The sequence below is a fragment of the Acinonyx jubatus genome, chromosome B2 (genome assembly GCF_027475565.1).
Source record: "Acinonyx jubatus isolate Ajub_Pintada_27869175 chromosome B2, VMU_Ajub_asm_v1.0, whole genome shotgun sequence".
Lineage (NCBI taxonomy): Eukaryota > Metazoa > Chordata > Mammalia > Carnivora > Felidae > Acinonyx > Acinonyx jubatus.
The window spans coordinates 44037883-44062572 of record NC_069385.1 but is presented as its reverse complement, the minus strand read 5'-3'; the positions used below and the strand labels follow the sequence as shown (position 1 = coordinate 44062572).

Below are 24690 nucleotides of genomic sequence, written 5' to 3'. Positions count from 1 at the left end.
GGACAATTTTCATCATAATCTCAATAGCTTGGTAATAGAAATTTAGGCATTGTATGGATTCTGAGTGAAAGGAAACGTTTATATTTATTCTCATATTTAGCGGCTCAGTGTTAGTGTTTCTAGGATAGCTCGGGAATTAATGTTTTAATGAATACCCCTACTGCTCAGGAATACCATTCTGGAACATATTAATCCAGTCAGAGAGCAGCCAGTTAGGCTGGTATTTGGTCAACAACAAGCATTTCTTTCCCACAAAAGAGAGTAATGGGATTAATTTAGCATTTCCTAGCTTGTAGCATCCATTTAAACATAAATCTCTATATAGAGATCGATTGCACATATAACCATAAAATGGAGTATTTGGGGAAATAATATGATGAGGAAAATTGGAACACAATCACAAATCAGGCCTTGGCTTATGACGTACAGGAAACCAATGCATGTTCTCGGGAACAGCACTTAGAAAATGGACTTAATGAAAATAAATCACTTCTATATAATTTCCCATTGCAAGAAGTTGACATCTGTAGATATCTCAGTATTTGGAATGGCCATGGCATTGTTGTAATTAATTCCAGATGATCCTGGCTGATTCAGTTTTGCTCCCACTGGATATACATTTTCTCCTTATGAAAAAATTTGTAACAGACTCTTTTCAAAGTATGTCTCAGGATTCAGATGGTCTCTTTTTGATCACCTAACAAATGAATACAACACATCTTTTAAATAGCACCTTGGTGACTTGAGAGACTATACTTGCCTTCCCAAAGTGTATGGTTTATCAGGATGCACTTGCCCCTGGCCGAGCTTACCTGGTCTAGCAGAAAATACATAGGGTGTCACACACAGTAGCAACTTCCTTTTTCACCTGTGCATCTCTTCCTTGGTATTATCATAAAAGCTCCCAAATGGAAAAAAAGGGGCTCACATTCTTCATCATACATTAACTGGGATCATGGAATAAAAATGAGCAATTTTAGCAAAATTCTCCGGATACAAATAGTGCAAGGAACTTACATTTGGGGAGCTCCTGGGTTAACTCGACCACCTATATTTACTTGGTGACTGTAGCATCTGTTTATAAGAGTGCTTTCCAATATTTTTCATCTTCTTTCCCCTTTGAGAGTCTGATTAAAATTTTAGATCCTCATTCCTGAAAAATGCACACACACTCACAGGCCCCATCCATGGATCCCTACATCAACAACTGCTCACCTGACACCATACCAGGAATTTCTTGTGTTTATGTTACTTGTTGTGCACTTTCGAAATGTGCCAAAATGCATTGTTTACAGTGAAACATGTATACATACTACAGACATATATGAGTGACATTTTCTCTATTAGAATGGTGAAATGAAATAATGTATGTGATGATATGCCATAAAAAGCCAAATATGAGAATGTTGATAATATTATTTGCACTGGGCATTTAAAAATTCAGCACTAAAACTGTTGGTTGACATTACAAATAATTTATTTTGTTTGAACTGCTCTAAAATACGACCTTTTCATTCTCATAATCCAAATGTCTCTTTATTCTTATTGCCTTTTAGTGATTCATTAAAAAAAAAAAACCCACAGCATGCCTACCCTCCACCATTTATGGGATGGGTACATTTGGGTATATACCATATGGAAGGCCATTTGTGTTCTATAAAATGACCACTCCTCTGCAGTACTCTGATGGGCTGGTAACTTACTGTAAGTCCAACAAAGGTCTTGCCAAAAGCAATTAAGTCCTGACATGAATTAATAATTTTATTAATTAACCTAATTACTTGTTTGTTTAGCTGATTTCTTGTTATGAAATGATTATAGACCATTACTGTTTATTAATATACCACATTAGATTTTACATCTCCTGTACCATAAACTGGAAATAAAACCAGTCAACACTTTGCTAGGATTGATTATAAAGGATGTCTGTTGCAATCACCCTCTCATTCAGCCTTTGGAAGCAGATAACCACTCAGGAACAATTTATGAGATTGCTAATTCTTTTTTTCCCCCATGTGCCTTTGGCGGTAATATACAACTCTGGTATGGAAAGCCCTCAAGAGTGTTGTCTAAATGAAATTCTTAGAGTTGGGCAGAAAATAACTTATGAAAGGAATAACTTTGTTCCAGCATATGGTTTATGGATAGTGAGACTTTTGCTTAACATTTGGGGAGGAGGAGTAGGGAATGGAGAAGCTGGGAATTGGAGACACAGACTGTCTGAGGGAAGAGGAGGGAAAGAAGCATTGTTTATTCCCTATTTCTTAACTCAGTAGAATCACATTTGAACTAATGCATTCATGCAAAATCTTCGATAAAGAAAGACCTTTGAGCATACACACCTTTCAGTATACTGAAAGAATGAATGCCACTCATCCATATGGATTGAACTCAGAATAAAAAAGGAACAAAAATTATATTCATACTGTTTCAGTACATTCAGGCTGCTATAACAAAGTACCATAAACTGGGTGGCTTATATACATTTATTTCTCAGTTCTGGAGACTGGGAAGTCTGAGACCAGGGTGCCAGAACATTTGGTGTCGTGCGAGGGCCTAATTCCTGGTTCAGAGTATTTTTGCCATGTCCTCATGTAGTAGAAGGGGTGAGGGGGCCCTCTGGGTTCTCTTCAATAAGGGCACCAGTCCCATTCACAAGGGATCCACTCTCATGACCTATCACCTCCCCAATGCTACACCTCCAAATACCATCACACCAAGAATTAGGTTTCAAAATGTGACTCTCAGAGGAATGCATTGAGGCTACAGCACACACTCATTTATTAGATACTTATTATATATTGTGAGCTAGCATCAAGGATGAATAGGCACCATTATAATATTCTTCTATAAAAAGGAAAACATTACTTACATATTGTCTTTCAGCCAATCAATTTTGGACTTTGAAGTTGTTCCAATTTGCCTCCGAATACTGCAAATTTGTTTCAACCAATCTCCTAAATTGGATAGTTTGGTTGTTTCAACTTTTACAAATAACACAGAGTAGCAACAACTAGCTGAAAATACATAAGCAAAAATAAGAAAAGCTCCAGTCCCAATTCTGGAAAAAAAGAAAATGACAAAAAATTCTTAAATTCAGGACTCACAAAGCATTGCCAAACAACCCCATTCTGCAACCAAATGGTCAAATTTGGCAACGGGGACTGGGGGGATTAATTTTTGACCAAATTGTAGTGCAAACTGGACTTATATTTGTCCAATTTGTAAAGTTAAATTGGTTTTGACAGGTTGTTTTGATCTAAATCACTACTAGAGAGCGTTAGACTGGCAACAAATACTTCCAATATAATATAATAAGTACACCCATTTAGGTTTGTACAAGGTGCTACCAGAACAAAACGGAGCAAGACAGAGAACGGTTCAGAGGTAACCGTTTAAACTGGGCTTAGAAGAGAAAGCATTGCCATCTAAACCAAGTGAGGAATGAAGAGCAAAATGCTCCAAAATGTCTTTTCTCTAGGTAATTTTTTTTTTTTTTTTAAATCACAGGATTCTATGCTGGTGAGGACTATTAAACTAATAGAGTCAGTGTCTTAAAAAAAAATCTAAGCTCTCTCTCTTGCATGATCATTTAGCTTTCATCATTTTTATGCTCCACAAAGTAGGATATAAAACTAGCCTGATGTATTTGGGTTGGCAGATAAAGGCTTAAAAAAGTGCTATCAGTCATATGAAAATTTGGACTTAAGACCAATTGCGATCTAAAGCAGGGTGGCCAAAGTTTAATCACTGACTTCTTAGACAATCATTTTGATGGCCATGCTTTCTGCAGGTTTTATTCTAAGCCAATCTGCCCTTCTATTCTCTGAGAACAAGTGCTTCATGGACTCACAGATTTCTTCCCCTGAGTCTATTCTTTGATTGAAAGCACTTGTTAATATTTTTTTGAACTTTCATGGATGGGCAGATGTGTCTTCTCAGTAGCAAGTTGACTACTGAGATATGAAGGATCAAAGGTATGTGCAATATTTTTGCTGTGCATTGATCATTGCAGTCAAAGCTCTCAAGCTATCAGTTTCTAGCAGCTGGCAGTCTTAGGGCTTGTTTTTTGTTTTTTGTTTTTTTCTATGAAGAACCCTCAAGATAAGCAGAGATCCCAAATTGTGAGTCTACTTACAGTCACTTTTGCCAGATATTTACCTGTTTTCTCTCATATCTATTTCCTGAACATCCTCAGCTTGGCTCTGCATTTTAGTGAACTACATTTCCCAGATTCCTTTGCCCTGTTTTCCTGATAGTCTTGACCAATGGAAAGCATTGGTAAAGACTGGAAGGTAGGAGACAGAGAGAAGCAAAGGTGTTTCTTCCATTCATTGTGTTTTTAAGGGTGTCTCTGGCAGTGCTAAATCACCTTCATGATTCTAGCTCCTGTTGGGACGGTTGCTTCCCTCTGTAGTTTTGGTTCCCGCCAGAAAGTCCTCTGTTGTAGATCTAGCTCATGCTTTGACCATTTCTCATCTTTGATGACGTTAATTCCACCTTGTTTCTTTCCATTTCCTGCCGAAGACAGTGGCATCCTGCCATTGCTAATTCCTGAATTGACATCCGAATTCACCATCCCATTTGGCTTCTCAGCGCTCCTATCACGTATGCAACAAATTCCTTGTGTTAAACTTCTTTTTGAGACAGAGTGGTTTCTGTTTCCTGGCTGATACACTACTTGTAACAATCATAAAGATAATGACCATGTAAGAACACTGGAAATCTCACTTTAAACTGATCTCTTGACAATGTCACGTCTACTCCCGAGGCCTCTGTCTAGGAATTTTGATATTTTAACCATCAAAATCACAGGAAAAGGAGGGTCTTCCTGACTCCTTTTGAGGTGTGGGGTACATCAGTAGTTTAACCAAAGGTGTTGGGGCAGTTCCTAATGCGTAGTAAGGAGTCACTCACCAAGTGACTTCTGCCCATTAGAGCAGTAACTGGCACTTGATCTTGGATTTTTCTTATTGTCAAATGGATTTTTCCTTCTGCTTCCAGCTTTTTATAGAAATATCATGGGAAAAAATGTAATGTAGCATATTTGCAGGGTGGGGGAGGGGTACATATGTCTCATTTTTTCCTTTACACCTTTTACTCCAAAATAGAATAAAACATTTATTTTAGAGAGTATCAAGATTCATTTTAAACAGAATATCCTCTACAGTTAATCAACAGATAAAGACTCTGGAGAAGTCTTTGCTCCTGCCTGTACGTGCTGAAACTCCTATTTAAAGATTGAGCTGTGCACAGGAGCCAAGAATGCTTTTTGGTTTGGCAGTCTTTATCTGATCTTTGTGAGAGGTTAAAAGCCCAGATATACAATGTGGAAAATTTGAAACTTCTCCTTAATGCAATCATCATTGTATGAAGGAGACTAAAGGAAAAAAAACAATCTATCCTATACTTTTTTTAAAATGGCAAAATAAGTCCAAGTTCTTATTAAAATTCATTATATTTATTTACCTTTTAATCATGGTTTTGATGTATGGTTTTTATCTAGTGATTAAGAAAATCCTGTATATTGATTTATAATAGTGACAAAAGTCACTTTCAGATTTTCAGGGATCGATTAATCTCTGTAAGATTCTTTGTTTTTCTCCTTCTCTGTTATTTGTTCATTTATATAACACTAGAAGTGAGACCCCTAGAAGCGAGAGACAAGATAAGGTTAATGAGGTGAAAATTCGAATCAGTTAGTCACCTGTTAAAATGGTTAAAGAAAGACAAGCTTGGGGGAAAGAAGCTGAACTTATTAGAAACATACAATCATATAATTATTAACAGATTTACTTCAGACCTAGCTAGAATTCTTTGTCCTATTATTGGAGAGGACTACAAAAAGGCTGCAGACACTAGAGAAGGAGCTCTTTATCATTTATATCACAGATAGTGTCCCTTGAGTGTTTCACCAACTTGAGGAAGCCAGTCCCAGATGTGTGGGCATGCTGTTGAGAAGGCTTTATCTATGATGACTGAAATGACAACCCCATACCCCCAAAACAAAATAAACTAAACAAGCCAAACCCTAATGGCGTTGAAACTATGTGTTGGGTCTGTTCATCTTAATGACAGCGAGTATTCCAGAGCAATTAAAATGGAGGAACACAGCTTGGGCTCCTATGGGTTTTCCCTGAGACAATTGATATAATTTGAGCATACTGAAAGATGAGAAACCTGTCCTATTTTTGGTGAGTTTGCTTTTGCAAGTACAGTGATGCAAATTTTCTAATGACAGCTTATAATTAGGTATCTCACAGTTAAGATAAACACTAGATTATCCACTAAAAATAGAATCTACATTCAACTTTGAGTTAGTAGGGCCCAGCAGGAGCTGTGTTCTGTTGGAGGCAAACTTAAGATGAAAATTATGTTTATATATTTTGAACAGAAGTTTGAGACTTTTTATCCATTTCTTAACATTTTTTTTTACTCTTTACCAAATGCTCTCTTAGTGTCTCCTATGTGCAGGATGGAAGGGCGCAGTTGGGTTGGAAACAGGTATGTGATAGGTGCCATATTAAGTCCTGCATTTATATTAATGAACAAGCCCTGGAATCTTCCTTTTTAAGTTTTATTTATTTCATTTTTTTGTGCATATTTGCCTTTTTCCTAGTCTTTAGCTCTATGAAAACAGGAAGCAAGTCTAACTTGCTGCTCCCTGGTGATTTCCTAGGACCTAGGACAGTGTCTGGAACATTCTTGGTGCTTATTATTTGTGGGAAGAAAGAAAGAAAGAAAGAAAGAAAGAAAGAAAGAAAGAAAGAAAGAAAATAATGACACCATAGTATGATGCATGTGAATAGAAATGTGGTGAGAGTGTGACAGGCCAGGAGAGGCAAGGGGAACTTTGAGCATTTTCTTAAGCAGAATCTGGAAGCAGAACCACGAGCCCCTTGTTAGAGGCTAACACTCTTATGCTTTTGTGGTGGAAAGTCTTTCCTTCTTCCTTCCTCCCTCTCTCTACTTTGTCTCCTTCCTTCCTTCCCTTCCTTTCTCCTTCCCCTCCCTCTTCTCCTCCTCTTCTTTTGCCACCTCCTCCTTCTCCCCCTCCTTCTTTTAGGTGGGCTGAGCAGACAAGTCAATTCTCAATCAAAATAACTATGCACTTTTCTTTGGATGTGATTAGTTTTAAGTTACTATAAGTGATTTTCAAATATATAAGCTGATTTGGGGAGCAATACTGTTCTTTCAGAAGAATTATCTCAGTGATCCTGCCTAATTCATAAAATTGAGTTCGTTGGTTTTCAAAGCTTCTCTGGGATGAAGACAAAACTAGCAGTTCAGTTTAAAAGGAGTACTTAAGTTGTAGCCACTGTTTTATTTTCAAGGGATTAGTTGAATACATCAATGACACAACCGATATGGTGTTCTTACCAGTGCAACAATCATGCAGGGTGATCTCTATTTCTTTGTCTTCTCATGTCAGAAAATAAATGCTAAATTCTGACCTTGGAAAATAAGCAATAGCATGTGTTTGACACAGCCTGATTGAAGAATGGCATCCAAAAAAAGCCTATGGTAGCTGGAAACAGCAGGCAAAGTAATAGCAAATGTGTTGTCATAACAAAACAAGCAGGAGGCTTCTCGAGGTAGAGATGATTCTTTCATTGGATGTAAAAGCTGAAAATAGGGGCTGGAACTTATGGATTAAAGGTATCATCCAGCCAGGTATAGAGCCAAGAACTTGTACATATATCAGTTATTTTAATTCTCAGGAAGTAGGTACTGTTACTCCCAATTTATAGATGAGGAAACTAAGGTTTTGATGCTTGTTATCTGGGTGGAGAGGACTCTAGTCCATACACAGAAAGGTCCTGCTGTTTCCTGGTCCAGCATTCACGACAGACATCATTCAAGGCATAACTTAATTGCTACACATAGGTTAATTGCTCCTCTCACTTTACAGATGAGGGAACTGAGATGTGAAGACTTTGGTGCTTGTTCCAAATCAAACAGGAAGTTGGTAACAGAGCTAAGTTTAGAATTCAGTTTTCTTGATTCCTAGGGAAGTCAACTTCCCATTGGCCTAACTGCATTTACTTTCTACTATTCCTTCTATACTGTATCATATAAAGAAGAGAGACTAGAGGGACTTAATTTGTTATATGGCAGAACTTAAAATGTATATAATTTGGGGGTTCTGGTTAAGATTACGTAAGACACAAAGTTATCAGTTTGGCAATAGCAAGACAGAAGAGGAATATGAGTGGCAGTAAAATGTACTCAGGGTTATATACTCAGTAAGGTTAAAGTGTGTATTGTGATGAGATTTTGCACCCAGAAGGGAGAGTGTTTTTTTGTCACTAAATAGAGGCTTGGGGTTACAATGAGCCAAAGTCATATCCATGAGATGGGACCAATAACACTGTGCCTACGTTAAGTTGATATGGTCGTCTCCCATCCCGCTTTTAAGCCACGTGCCTCTACTTTGTACAAAAAACTCCAAAGGAGTTGCAAAGTCAGGAACAAAGTTCACAATGATTCTGTGAAGGAGGATCTTTCACTTGTTTCTCCTGGGAGAGTTAAAAAGCAAAAGAAAACAAAACTCTCAGGTGCCAGTAGTTTTGGAAAATGCTGTCTGAAAGCAGTACATTTATGGCCCTATTTGCAGAATTATGAATTAATGTGTGTTCATAGCCTAAGGCCAAAATACCCCAGTATGTGGAGAAGTTTTTTTTTTTTTGAAAAAAGCTATATACATTTATTACTGTTTTCCAAGTTTTCGTGGTAATTTGCATTCACTGGAGAATTAAATGGATCTGTGACACAAATTTACATTAATTTATTCAGTAAGTAATGGCATGTTTTAGGGGGTTCAAAGTGATCATCATAATGGCGAGCCAACAAATCTGATGATTAGCATTGCAATGAATGCAAAAACACAAGGCACGGGGGATAGAAATGAGAAATGAAGGTGCTCTTCAGAGGTTGTTTCCAAGAACATCTTATATATTTACATGGCACAGGGCAAAACTAGGAATTCTGTGTAGTTTGTGCAAGTGATAGTCGTGTTAAAATTCAGCAAGATCCAAAGATAAGATTTGAGAACTGACTTTAGAAGCAGCTATTGGGAAAGAAAGCAAAGGAAACTCACTGAATAAAAAAAAAAAAAAAAAAAGCAGTGATTGAAGTTAATACTTTTGAGAGTCCCTCAATAAGAAGAATTACATTTGAAAATCCAATGTGAATCTGTTTCCAAAACATTTAGGGGTATGGCTTTTTGCTCAGAAATGCTTTCTGTAAAAGGACAAATCTCTGTTTCCAAAACGATGCAAAATGCGTTTCGAGTTGTGCTTAAATCTCGGAGTAGAAACAAAATATGCTTGTCATGACTTGCTGACTTATTCGTTATTTCTTCTGGGAGGGTTGGGACTTATAATTCCCAATTTATACAATTGTATAGCTTACAATTGTGGTTTCCAACTTTAGCATTCTCAGTAAGAACAAAAAGAGCTAGTGGTGGACTTCACCACAATTTTGATCTGCTAAGTTTAGGGAAAGTCTGTAAAATCTGCATTTCAATAGGACTTCCAAGAAACTCTGATATAGGTGAATAGTTCTATCTTGAAAAAGAGCCTTAGACCAGTTTTCAAGGGTGAGCTCTGAATTTACACCTTTATTTTGGAGTGGCTGGAAGAATACAATATATTGTTTGTTTTTTATTACCATAAATCTTACCGAATCCCTGTGTCTGGAAGCACAGGACAAAAAACAGTTCCTGTCCTTGGGAAATATCCCCCAGTTTTCTCATATTTAAAATAAGAGTTAGACTAAATGCTGTCTAGACTCTTATGTAGTTCTGATCCTTTATATGCATACCTGATGCCTGGCAAATATTTCTTGAAGATTATGACTCATGTGTTGGCCAGTGTGGATAGAATGAGCCAGGAAAAAACAGAAATCAGTCTTTGGGATTAAATCAATTAAAAAGATTAAATAAGAACCCCCCCCCCCCATTTTAGTCCAACTGAGGGAGCTGGAATGGCAATTAGATATACAAACTCTACGCTCAAATGAGAAAAGATTTACCTAGTTTTCTTAAAATGTTTAGCAACGGTCTATATATAATTATCAGAAATTAGATGTATTGAGTGCCAAGCTGCCATCTCTGTGGATGGTTGATGGTTAGTATAATAAGAATCATGTTTACAATATCCTTTAATAATTCTGTCAGCAATGAGTAGACAGAGCAGGCATTATGTGTGTTACAAATAACTCAGAAGGTTCCCATTTGAGTAGCTATATGTTAAGTGAAAAACCAATTCCTTTGCTTGATGCTGCAGAAATAGTTTTCTTATGAGACAGGGATTATGAGATTAAATCATAGAAATAGTAGGCTCTTCAAATAATAACACTGAAAAAACTCTATATTAGAAAATCATGACTTACATTTTTCTGCTGTGTATTTTACAGAGGGCCACACATAAGTTTTTAAAAATTTGGTTGGTGGAGAGTTGATTCTAGCCACAAACACATATTTACTCCATATTTCCTTAAAACAACTACAGGTAGCAATAAAAAATGGCCATCTTTATGATGATTTTTTAAAACAACAGCATGTTATATAATACTGATACCTAATATTAAAAAAGAAATTACTGCTTATTGGGGCACCTGGGTGGCCCAGGTGGCTGAGCATCTCACTCTTGATTTTGGTTCAGGCCATGATCCTGGGGTCATGGGATTAAGCTGTGCTGAGCCCGGAGCCTGCTTGAGATTCTCTCTCCCCACTCCACCCCTCTCCCCTCTCAAAAATTGCTGCTTGTTAAAAACCATTTGAGGGGCGCCTGCGTGGCTCAGTCCGTTAAGCGGCCGACGTCGGCTCAGGTCATGATCTCGCGGTCCGTGAGTTCGAGCCCCGCGTCAGGCTCTGTGCTGACAGCTCAGAGCCCGGAGCCTGTTTCGGATTCTGTGTCTCCCTCTCTCTGATCCTGCCCCGCTCATGCTCTGTCTCTGTCTCAAAAATAAATAAACGTTAAAAAAAAAATTAAAAAAAAAATACCATTTGAAAATAGCCATAGCAAAAGTTAGGAATATAAGGCTCATGCATTCATTCAGTCACGACATTCACCATGTGCCACCAAGTGCTATGTGCTACTTAAGATGGGCCGCCTGGGGCGGAGGAAAGCCAAACAAAGTAACTTTCGGTTCTCATGGGGGTTAAATTTTAAGGGATTAGAGAGACAATAAGCAAATAAGTAAAGAAATATGTAACCCACACCTTGAGAAAAAGCCTTAGACTAATTTTCAAGTGTGAGCCCTTGAATGCTAAGGAGAAAATAAAATAGAGCAAGGAACAAAGAGTGATGGGGAATTTTATACGAATTTGTCAAGGAAGCTATTCTGATAAGGTGACAACTGAGCAGAGACCTGAGTGAAGTGAGGAATGTGCCAGAAAAACACTGGGGAAAGAGATGGACCTAGGGGTATTTGCTAAGTGAAATACATCAGTCAGAGAAAGGCAAACACCGTAAGATTTCACTTATGTGCAGAATCTAAAAAATAAAACAAATGAACAAACAAACAAAGCAGGAACAGACCTATGAACACAGAGAACTAACTTCTGGTTGCCAGAGGGGAGGGGGGTAAGAGGGATGATTGAAATGGGTGAAGGGGAGTGGGAGCTATAGGCTTCCAGTTTTGGAATAAGTCACAGGAATGACAGGTACAGCACAGGGAATACAGTCAGTCAGTGGTGTTGTAATAGCGTTGTACGGTGGCAGATGGTAGCTACAGTTGTGGAGAGCATAGCACAATGTGTAGACTTTTCACTCACTATGTCACACCCTGAAACTAATGTAAGACTGTGTTAACTATACTTCAGTTAACAAAAATTAAAAACAAACAAACAAAAAAAAAACATTGGGGAAAGATTTCTAGGCAGAGATAACAACAACCAGAATGTCTGATGAGACATTCTAAAAAGTCCAACATGAACTTGAAAAACCTAGGCTTTTTCACAAATATTGGAGGCTCTCCTGTAACTGAAGTTCTCCCTTTTCTACTAAGCTTCTTTGACTGCTCAAACCCTAGTGACCCCCTGCTCCCCTCCTCCCCCGACTTCTGCAGAATTTAACTGGCGCCTAAATGCTGTTTTGTTTTGTTTTGGTGGTAGGGTGAATCTCATTTCCTCAACTGGATTGCAAACTTAAGAACAAGGATCGTACTTCATGCTATTTCTTCCACTAACTCCCCATCTCTACTCTATATGCCCGGTGTTGAACATATTTTGGAGTCTTAATATGATATTTGATTAATCAAAAATGTATATGCAAAATTTTTTGCAATTTTAACTTTGTAATGAGAAATGTTTCCTTGTCCAGATTCTCTGGGTGTGGTATGGAATCACTATCAGGATTAATAATAATGACTATTATTTCAACTTGCAATTGTACGCACTCACCCCGACATATACAAAGGCTTACTTAAAAGGAGCAAAACAACAAATGAGGAGATATATTAAAAGGCTTTATTCACAATAGAGAAATTTTACAAATATAGTTTTTAAAAATTATGTGTCAATCTATTATGTTTCCCATAACATTAGAGATTTATATAAAGTTGGATATGGCAGAATAGACTTATGTACAAATTAAAAACAATCAATGAAAGGAATGGGTACTACATATGAAGGAGTCATGACAAACATCTTCGAGTTCTGTAAATTTCCATACAACTTATATGTGTAATATTAATTGTGCACAGTATACCAAAAACATATGCAGAAACACAAAATTAAGTGCTATTTTAATTATTCACCTTTCAGGATGTGAATACATATGTAAACTTAACTGCACAGTTTTGCTGAAAATGAGTGTGTCTACCTAAGGACTTAAGTTGTTTAAAATAATTAACACAAAGTACAACTTTAAATTACATCACCATAATAATCATCTCTCATCTTGTTTACGTTTTTGGTGTTTTGGGGACTTACGTTAAAAAATCAAAGTTTTGGAATTGAAAAACTTTGTTCTTGCCATTGGCAGAGCAAAAGGTAGTACAATCATCTTGCCTATTTATATCAGGATACAAAAGGTACATTATAGTGCAGCGTGTACACATGACCTGATTTTAATATCCTCTCTGCTGCAGAAATGCAGATCACCTTTGTGCTCTTACAAATCAAACTGAAAATCAAAGAAAATAAATTAATTTAAGTTGCTAGTCCTAGGACATTCACGTGAGAATTATCATCTAAATACATATGGCCCAATTTTTGCAATAATCTTTCACACTTTGCTTTGAAGTCCTGGGAAGAAAGGACTCTCAGCTATCTATTCATTTCATAAGGTGAGCTGAAGATATGAGTGGAAGGAATTATTCTGGGTCACAGGAACTCATTAACATGGCAATAATGATGTACTAAAGGATCTTTTTCATTTACTAACTTTATTAATTTATTCTTTGACATAAACCAATGTACAGTACTGAAAAAAGAGCAGGTCACACAGGTGGTCCTTTCAGACAAAGGAAATCTTGAAACACTTTCAAAAGCTGAAACAGCTAAAACAATGGAGTCTACTGAGAGCCAATAAAATAATTAAAAAACAGTATGTTGAACCATACGAAATTGCTGATATAGGATAGTTTTTAAACTACAAGTGCAGCAATTTCATATGGTTCAGCCTAATTCATGAGGTTGCACTGACCTATCTGACCCCTCCAGGTTGAAAATGCAGGTGCTCAGTCTCTGTTCCTCAGTAAATGCATCATCATTATTAGCCCTTTCATGGGAAATATGACATGGGGTGCCACCAAATTTATTCTTGGGAAAGCCACTCATATCTCCAAATAATGCTTGTTCTTAAAGAAGAATCATATCATTATTTTGATCTGCGATAGGACTGTGGGGAATTAGGAATGTCCATTCCTATATATTGCTTTTAAGCTGGGATCTCTATGTTGAATTTGACCACACAAAATGTACTATATTCTTATTTGGCCTAAAAGTTTATTAGATTTTCTTCAATTGACCAAGAATAGATAGATACATTAGCAGAGCTTCTTTCAGAGTTAAATTCTGCTTTTGTAAACTGAAATGAAATAACTTACTACATTTGAGAAAGGGTCTTTTTCAAATCTGATCTGAGCCAAATGTAATGCTTTTTTTTTTTTTGATAACAAGAAAAAAAAAACCTTAAAGATGAAATACAAACTAAAAACCATGTGAAATACCCTTTTTTAGAGAGACTCAATTTCTTCATATACTCAGTTAAAAGCAAAAACTAATGCACTAAAAGTTACATTGTTTCCTTTAAAAAAATATAATTCCGTAATAACAGAGCTCTGCAAAACCTGAACGATCAACCCATTGTGTGGTAGGGAATGGGAGAAATTAACCAGGGCATGATCCAGAAATGACACAGGACATTTAAAGTAAAATTTGAGAACTAATTCACAAATTAGGAAACACTAATATAATTAACTAACAAAAATATACCATGGTTCCAATGAAATGAGGTCAACATGAGATGATCCTTTTGGGATGACATTCTAATTTGAATTACAATGTGAGTGAAGTATTTTAGAAGACATTCTATCAAATAATGATAGACCCGCATAAAGAAGCTGTCTGTCACAGTTATAAGATCTGTCTCTGGTGGATAGACAAACCAGATTAACATAAAATTGAAAAGGAAAAAGCTTTTTTAATATTTAATTTATTATTATGGCTTTTTGCAACATGGCAAAACATTACAGCTTAAAGCAGACATCATCTCCTCATAGAGGAGGAAAAAGTTTTGCAGTCAAATCAAAATTATAATTAAGAGGTCACTGGTATACCATTCTATTCAGTTTAATAAAAATGATACACCTTCATGAACTCCAGATTACTTAAAAAAATGTAAAAACCTATGATCCACTGACTGAATAATAAAGGATAGGATAAGGAATTTAGGTCCATCTATGCTTCTGATAATAAACCTAAAAGACTGCAAAACAATTTCAGAACTTAGGATAATCACAGACCTATTGATAAAAATTCATCATGTGCCTGAATACCAGAAAAGGAATCATTAAGGTATGCAGTGAAGGGAATGGAGCAGAGTAAAATACGAAATGTCTTTTTATTTTTCATTGACTTCAACTTCCTTTTTATTCGTAGAGAGTACAGGGAGAAGATGTGCCTCGGTATTGAAGATCCAGTGTTCCAGTGGAAGTAGATCGTCATCAGAAAATATTAAGTACAAATACCTGGAGGGAGAAACGTGAGCATATGAGACCCGAGAGACTGTGTCAGGCAGGGAAAGCAGAAACACACAGCAAAAACCACATCAATGTCTCCATTCATCTTACGGAGAACCACGGACAACAGTCAAGCACTGCAAAACCCTGAGGCAATGCCGTCACTAATGTGGAACAGAGAAGCTGCTTTGTGTTTGGGTAGTAGTGTGTGAAAACCCACAAAGCAATTCCAAGTCATCAAACTTAGGTGACGACTGGAGACACGCCTGCAATTATTGCCAGGCATGTAAGGACGGCATTCGGAAGCGGTCGTACTTGATATTATTTGAATGTGTCCATGATGAAGACATTGCCAAAGAAGATCTGACCAGGTACCTCTGCCACATACGTTTAGAACACATTTTACTTACTTTAGTGTCTCTGCCAGGAAGAAACTCTGTTGCACATCGTCATAACTCTCATGTCTGAGGTAAACATCTCTTAGGCCTGAATAGCCTCCATTCACTCTGCAGTGATTTTCCAGGGCCTACATTACAAGGAAGAGGGAAAAAGATGGTCACATTTCAATAAATTGCCACCAATTTTTATTGTGAAATTGCCAAATTCAATAATATAAGGATTCAAGTTGAATGATGCATTGGAAGAGTTTCAGGTGACAATTTAAAAGGCCACAAAATGTAAATGCATATAAAGTATGAAAAGTTAAAGGGCACATGGACAATACATCTCACCTAATTTGAAACACTTCTACATTTAATTTTGAGACAATTTTTAGTGATTTTTGTGAGTTTGGTTCCCGACCACTACAATAAGTGAATATTGCAATTAAGTGAATCAAGTGAATTTCTTCATTTCCCAGTGCATATAAAAGTTATGTTTACCCAAAATCTATAAAGTGTGCAGTAGCATTATGTCTAAAAACAGCGTACGCACCTTAATTAAAAAAATACTCTGTTGCTAAAAAATGCTAAACCTCATCAGAGTGTTCAGTGGGTTGTACTGTTTTTGCTGGTGGAGGGTCTTGCCTTCATGTGGATGGCTGCTGACTGATCAGGCTGGTGGTTGGTGAAGGCTGGGGTGGCCGTGGCAAATGCTTAAAGTAAGACAACAATGAAGACTGCCGCATCACTTGACAGTTTCTTTCGCAAATGATTTCTCTGCAGCACGCAATGCTGTTTGACAGCATTTTACCCATAGTGGAACTTCTTTCAAAATTGGAGTCAGTCCCCTGCCACTGCTCTATCAAACACGTTTATGTCATATTCTAAATCCTTTGTGATCGTTTCAACAATCTTCACCAGGAGTAGATTCTATCTCAAGAAGCTACTTTCTTTGCACATCCATAAAGAGCAACTCCTCATCTGTTCAAGTTTTATCGTGAAATTTGGCAATTTGGTCACATCTTCAGGCTCCACTTTCAATTCCAGTTCTCTTGATATTTCTATCACAAGTGCAGTTAGTTCTTCCAATGAAGTCTTGAAATCTTCAAAGTCATCCATGAGGGCCGGAACCAACTTCTTTCAAATTCCTATTAATGTTGATATTTTGACCTCTTCCATAAATGACGAATGTTCTTAATGGCATCTAGAATGGTGAATCTTTTCCAGAAGGTTTTCAATTTAGTTTGCCCAGATCCAGAGTGATCACTGTCTATGGCAGCTATGAAATTATGAAATGTATTTCTTAAATGCTTAAAGTCAAAATGTTCCTTGATCCACGACCCGCAGAATGGATGCTGTGTTAGCAGGCATGAAAACATTAATCTCATTGTCTTCCTTTTAGCTCTTGGGCTACCAGGTACACTGTCAATAAGCAGTAATATTTTGATAGGAATCTTTTTTTTCTGAGCAGTAGGTCTCAACAATGGGCTTGAAATATTCAGTAGACCATTCTGTAAACAGATGAGCTATTATCCAGGCTTTGTTGTTCCATTTTAGAGCGGCAGAGTAGATTTAGCCTAATTCTTAAGGGCCCTAGGATTTTTGAAATGATAAGTGAGCACTGGCTTCAATTTCAAGTTACCAGTTGCATTAGCCCCTAACAAAAGAGTCAGCCTGTCCTTTGAAGTTTTGAAGCCAGGCTTCTTCTCCTCTCCAGCTATGAAAGTCTTAGTGGGCATCTTCTTTCAATAGAAGGCTGTTTCATCTACATTAAAAATCTGTTGTGTAGTGTAGTCACCTTCATTAATGATCTGGGCTGGATCTGCTGGAGAACTTGCTGCAGTTTCTACATCAGCACCCGCTGCCTCACCTTGTCCTTTGATGTTATGGAGATAGCTTCTTTCCTTAAATCTCATGAACCAACCTCTGCCAGCTCCCATCTCTTCTTCTGCAGATTCCTCACCTCTCTCAGCCTTCACATAATTGAGGAGAGTTAGGACCTTGCTCTGGATTAGGCTTTGGCTTAAGGGAATGTTGTGGCTGGTTTGATCTTCTATCCAGACCACTAAACTTTCTCCCTATTAGCGTTGCACTGTCTTATCATCCATGTGTTCACTGAAGTAGCACTTTTAATTTCCTTCAAGAACTTTTCCTTTGCACTCACAATGTGGCTGTTTGGCACGAGAAGCCTTCCTCATTAAACCTAATCATTTCTAGCTTTTGATTTAAATTGAAAGATATGTGACTCTTCCTTTCATCCGAACACTTAGAGGCCTTTATAGGGCTATTAATTGGCCTAATTCCAGTATTGTCATATCTCAGGAAAGAGGGAGGCCCCAGGAGGGGGAGAGGGTTGGGGGATGGCTAGTTGGTGGAGCAATCAGAACACGTAACATTTATCGATAAAGTTCTGTCTTATAAGGGCGCAGTTTGTAGCATGCCAAAACAATTACAACAATAACATCAAAGATCACTGATTACACATTCACCATAATAAATGTAACAATGAAAAAGTTGTAAATATTGTGAGAATTACAAAAATGTGACACAGAGACATAAAGCAAGCAGCAAATGTTGTTGGAAAAATGGCACCAATTAGACTTGGTTGACACAGGTAGCCACAAACCTTCAATTTGTAAAAAAACAAAAACAAAAACAAAAACACAATATCCACACAGCACAATAAAGCAATGCACAATAAAATGAGGTACGCTTTTAGTTGTACTTGGTCCCTATGCCTAATTTTCTCTGGCTCTTATAGAAAAAGTTTGCTGACCCCTGATCTAGAGAGACTGTTAATGTCAATTGGGATTATAAACCCAGAAACTTAGAACATATACTGGACCAAAAACAGCTGCTACTACACTCAGAACATCTATTTTATAAAAACTGATTGCGGAGTACTAATTAGTGACATTGGTAACAGATATAAAAGAAGAAAATGCAAGGCAGTGAAAAAATGTGGCTGATATCTACTTCTAAAAAAAGTGGGTTTTTGTTGTTGTTGTTGTTTTTGTTTTTGTTTTGCTCTGGGATGGAAGAAAATAGGATGAGTCCATTTCTTAACTGTCTAGAGAGAAATGATGCTACATTTCTGAAGTTCTCTGACTATAACGAGTATTTGGAAAAGAGATGGGTTGGGCAGTGTGGAAATGAAAATTTAGGTAACAACCTAACACAATTTGCAGGCTACATGAATAAAGAAAATACTTCATGATTTGGTACTTTTTAAAAGCCACTGGGAAAATAAGATCAACTTAAAAAAATGCTTTGATTATATTCTCTGTTGCAGACAAACAAACCAAGCAGGGAAAGCCTGCGGAAAGGAACTTTCAGGTCCTAATATTTTTTTCCTTCCTTCCTTTTTTGACAGAAGTTCTCTTTGATTAAAAAGTCAAATACCAGATACACTGGAGTAGACCAGAGATTATTTGTAAAAAAGAAAAAAAAACAACAACAGGATTTGGAAGAAATGGACAAGCTTGTTATGGAACATAATTAAACCCTACTTCCAAACATTTCCTAAAAAAGATTTTAACAATGAAACTTTTTTCCCCCCTTGAAGTTCTTTGGTGATAAGCTAATGAGAGGACCAGGCATGATCAACTGCCACTCCTCTCTCCCAGGGAAATTTCTGTTAAGTTCCCTCTTTCATTATAGGAAAAGAGTCCTTCTGTGGGGTAGACAATGCCCAATCCTTTTTCTTCTTTTCAGTTCACCCCCATTCTTCTTCTCTCTCTGTCCTAATGTGGTGAGCCATAGTGGTCCAGAACACATTCTAAAATCTTAGAAGAGGGGGCTAAATCCCAGCCCTAGACTCCCTGTGACCTCAGACGTTTCTGGACCTAGGCAGTGTCCCTTTGCTCAACATGGGGCTGTCATGGGAATAAAACAAGATGAAGACACGCTTACCATAGTGACAGGGACCTTTCAGAGGCTTTTGGCAAATTAAAGAGAAAAAAAAGGGAACTGCCACAGGCTTTTTTTTTTTTTTAACTTTCAAAAAATGAAAAACCTTCCTGTGAAGTCTAAACTTTGAAACTTTAGGAATATGGAGCCTCCTGGGCACCCATAACAGGCCCTGGTTTCACAGTAACTCAACAGTGGAAGCAGTCACGTATTTATGCTGCACAGTCTGATTAGAACATCATTTTACTACAATCTGTTCTTGGGACTCTCAGACTCTAGGCATAGGGGTCACCTCGATTTTATGTAAATGCTTACATTATTAGTGACCATATGTGGCTGGGATGTGCTAATAGCAGAGAATAGAAAATAGGAAAATGTTTACAGTTACTGGAAGTCTAAACAAAGGATGAAGTACAACCTAGACACCAAGTAACTGTACCTTTTTAGGGGTAAGAAAGGTAAGAGAATAGGGAGCAGCATGAGTTAAAATCCTAAGTCAGAAAGATAAAGAAAAGCATTCTCTTATCTTTAGGTTAAACAGGTTAGATAAACAGCTGATCCGTGGAGATTTCCTAGAGTGGATCCCAGGCAACAATGCTAATAATAAACCTGAATGGTTGAGTTTGGAACCTAGCAAAACAGACATATCAAAGAGTCTGGAAACAGGGTTCCAGCCTGAGAAGGGACAAGAAGGGACTGAGAAGACAATATGGAAAAGGTCAGATTTAGGAGACCAGAAAAAAATGTCTGTGCGTAAAAAGAAGAAATATAAAATCCCTGTATAAGGCTTAACTGCTATGGGACCAGAGGAGACCTCATATAATTTACACATACCTATAATTATAGATGTTGTCAAATCTATATTTACCAACACATATGTGAATGTATATGTATAATTTGTAGTAGACCTTTATCAGAATATTATACCTACTTAATTGGGAGGAATTTAATAAAGTTTTCATGACATTATTGAGAAAAAGCAAAAGAACTATCAGGTAAATGTTATTTCTGCTACGTAGATTCACAAATGCATGAATATCTGGTATTAATGGATTGTTGGTAATTTACGGAGAAGCTTCTAGTGCTGTATGCTGGATTATATAATCTCATATCTTGTTCAACATTATTATTGTGTTTGGCACTACCATTCAGGAATTTGGTTAAGACATGGAAAGCGGGTTTACTGAGTGTATCAGTGAAAGAAGGCCGGAAAGGGAGAATTTCATTAGAAGACAGCAGGGCTGACAAATACTTTACAAATAGCAAGTATGGGTGAAGACAGATATGGAACAAAAGAACCGTCACAACAGTGGCTATGTAGTAGCTAACACCATTTGACCACAATTTCAGTGTAAGCCAGGAATTTTACAATCTACTAAAAGAACAAGGTGGACCATAGGCTGTGGGAAATGATACTCAGAAGAGAGGTTATTGAGTCGCACAGCTCAGCCCTAAGAGACCGCACATGTCATGAGGACGCAAATGGAGGGAAGTGTTGGGTGGGGAAGGAACAGGTGGCAGAACATGCTGTCTTCAGATAAATGAGGAGCTAAAATGTAGAAGAGAGAAGGGAGTTTTCCTCAGGACCCCCGGAACACAAAACACTGTAAATTCTGCTTTCGAAAAGTAACTTTCTAACACTTTCAGACATTAAAAAATTGGAATGAATTACTTTATTAGTACCATATTCCTTTTGCTACAAAGTCCTTGGATTGATGAGGAATATCCATTTGGCAAAGACGAAGACAAGTCCTTTCTTTGAGTGGAAGGCTAGATAGACTAGGTTATTTTGAAGGTATACTCCTATGTTTCAGTTTGGCTCCCCCTAAAAACAGAGCATGAGACAGGGTTGGATGCAAGAAGTTTTTAGGTGATGAATGGGAAAAGTGAATGGAGCAAGGGAGAATAGCCAGTGAAATATGTTGACTGGGTTACAGCTGTGGGCCTCAAGGGCTCCGTCCCACTGGAAACCATCTGAGGAACCATGCAGAAGGAATCTCAGAGTTATTCTTCAAAGAGGGAAGACTGACATAGTTGTCCATCAACTCTGAAGCCTCACTGCTTCAGAGTTGTCCCTGGAGACTTTAACTCTCCCGCTTCCCAGACCACAGCCTGGGAGGAAGCCCAGAGTCAGAGCAGCTGAGAAACACCAGGGAGCCCACAGCGATACTGCCCACCGCAGCTGCAGCTGAAACAAAGGAGGGCTGGGGGGTGTGACACAAGGGAAAAAAGTACTGCCACACCATCTAAGTCTATGATTTGTGCTTTACAAAAGGCAAGTGTCCCAGCACTCCTCTGTCCCCACTACACCTCAAGTTCTAGCAGAAGCACTAGTGGCAAAAAACAAGGGTGGGGTTGGGGGTACACCTGTTTTGTGGCACAGGGAAATGATCTTTATTTTTTTTTTAATTAAAAATATTTTTTTAACGTTTACTTTTGAAAGAGAGAGAGAGAGAGGGAGCGAGAGCACGCGCGCGCGTGCAAGTTGGGGAGGGGCAGAGAGAGGAGACACAGAATCCCAAGCAGGCTCCAGGCTCTGAGCTGTCAGCACAGAGCCCAACGCGGGGCTTAAACCCACAAACCGTGAGATCATGACCTGAGCCGAAGCTGGACACTTAACCAACTGAACCACCCAGGAGTCCTGGCACAGGGAAACAATCTTACATCATACGCTATGCTAAAATTTGACAACAGACAAAAATCCTAACATCTGAAACCAATTTATTACCCCACAAACACACACACGCCCCTGAAGAACCAAGCAAACCAAAGCTCTTCAACCACATGACAATAGTGGTTTACTTATTTCTGTTTTTATATCAGTCCCTGGCCATATGCTTTTCACACTTTGCCATCTCTAAAATTGGCATGTCATAATTTAATTGGTAGTGTTGTATTCTCTTAGTGGTACATAAAATCACACTGTTATCAAATACCCTTATCAATTAGGGTGTTTTACATTTAATGAGATATATCCATTTAAACTGATATTCACAAGGTGACTCTTAGCCTTAATTCTTTTGCTGGAGTGTTGAAAACCAAAATCATTTCCTATCACCAAAGTTTACATGAACCTCCATTTTTATACAGTTTTTCAGAGGTAAAACAACACACATTTAAAGAAACTGGAACTACTACTGGCTAAACATTAACGAGAAAACTTTGCAAGGAAAAAAAAAAGAAAAAAAGGGACCTAAAGAATCGTTATTACTTAAAATGATTAATGACCAGTGATAAGACATATTCTACATGGAGTGGGTAAAAAGCAATATTCATCAATGGCTTCCTAAGATATTAGTTAACGATTTACACAAAGGCAATATATTCATTTTAGATTTCCTGAGAGAAGTTCTTTTATTTTTTTAAAGTCTGTTTGTTTGTTTGTTATATATAGAGAAAGAGAATGGGAGAGAGGCAGAGAGACAGAGAGAGAATCCCAAACAGGCACCCTGCTGTCAACACAGAGCCCAACAGGGGGCTTGATCTCATAAACCGTGAGGTCATGACCTGAGTCAAAATCAAGAGTTAAGCACTTACCCGACTGAGCCACCCAGGTGCCCTGACAGAAGTTATTTCTAATGGTCAGTTTTTAAAGACAGCTAACTTTGTAACAGAGTGTTAAAGAGTAAGTGAGTGTAATTCAAGCTTTGGCTTGCTCTTATTGCCTGGGTGCCCCATTACAACTCCTTCCAGAATAACAGCTCTTAAAATTAGACACCATTTCATGCATGTTCTGGAGGCAACGTCCGTGGGCACTGGCACACAGTGTTCACCAGATTAGTTTAGGAAGATGATATGCCATATTCGGCAGGAGAGACCCAAGGGGTGACAAAGACAATTAAAACAGTGTATTGGACAGATGGAAGGTCTATATAAGCCCGAGATCAGTGAATGAATACTATTGCACAAAGTAGTTCTATAGGTTCTTTCTAAAAGTTAGATCTAAGTAGTTAATTTATTCTGTGAAAGAATTTCAATCTAAAATGGAACTGGAAGGTAGAAAATGGAAAATCTTATGCATGTGCCCTCGGGAAAACAAAACTTGAGGACAGAGAGACTGATTTCCTACATATGCTGGATTTATAGAAAACTGATAATATTGGAATGACAGGGAGTTGGTCAGGGGGTACCTTATATCAACTTTGGGAAGTTTTACTTATGGTTTTCAGAGGAATGAACATGAAATGACACAGGCCTGGCTGGTCTCACAGAAGAGCTCCATTGAGCTGTATTTGTAGGACTGGACTGGTTTTGTCTGCTCAGGGAATTTTCAAAGCTGGTCTCCATTTGTTTTTTACTTGAATAGACTCTAACTGAATTCTTTCTTCTTTACATTCCCTGTCCATAAATACAGCCTACTTCAAACCCTCAACTGACTCACCTGTAGCTTGCTACATTCTGTGTGTCCTGAATTGCAATTCCTCTGCTCTTCTGGAATCAACTTTTTTTTTTAAATATAATTTTGAGTTTGCCTCAATTTACCTCTTTATTTAGGTTGGAACTCTAAGTACAAGCATATATTTTCATTTCAATGCCCAAAGACTAACAACAACAACAACAACAACAACAACAACAACAACAACAAACCACAGAGCGGCTTCTTTAAACAGACAACAGGCAGGGGTGATTTTCCCCAAGTTGTCAACAAGTCCTTGTGGAATTAAATGATCATCATTTCTATGGGAACTTAATTTCATAATATGCCTTTCTACATACTTCCTTCAATCTCACAATTCGTATATTAATATCATTGTCACATGAAGCAAAGCCAGGGATATAGGATGACAACTGACAACACTCATTCCTAAGTTGGGAAAAAGTCTGATTAAAGCTTTCAAAACCATAGGAAAGTTGATATACTAGATTGATAGAAATCATTGAACATTTTTCCTGAGACATTTATGAACAAGAAATGTCAGCAGATTAAAATATCACCTCTACTGCTTCCCAGGCCCATTTCCTGTACTTTGGATCATGAGTCAGTCGCCACATGTACATGTAAGTCTCAACAACCTCTGGCCGCAGGATGTAGTATTTTTCATTTTGCCTTGTAGCAATGGCTTCAACACCACCATCGAATCTGAAAGCTTCTGGTCCCAGCTTCATAACTAAAGAGTATGCACGGTGACAAGGGTTATTGCCTCGGACACTGCTTAGTTCTATAACTTAAATGAAACTAGAAAGTACTTTACAACATTCAAGAGATATG

General features: G+C 37.7%; 1 protein-coding gene across 1 annotated transcript in view; it reads right to left on the bottom strand.

The window, feature by feature from the left end:
- Positions 1-12453: 12453 nt before the first annotated feature.
- Positions 12454-24690, bottom strand: part of MAN1A1 (mannosidase alpha class 1A member 1) — a 162137-nt gene continuing 149900 nt past the window's right edge. The window contains exons 11-13 of the mRNA XM_015064665.3: positions 24417-24589; positions 15603-15718; positions 12454-15201 (exon numbers count right to left, since the gene is read on the bottom strand). Coding sequence (XP_014920151.3) covers positions 15075-15201; positions 15603-15718; positions 24417-24589 — 416 coding nt within the window. The 3' untranslated portion in view covers positions 12454-15074. The remainder of the gene's footprint in view (positions 15202-15602; positions 15719-24416; positions 24590-24690) is intronic.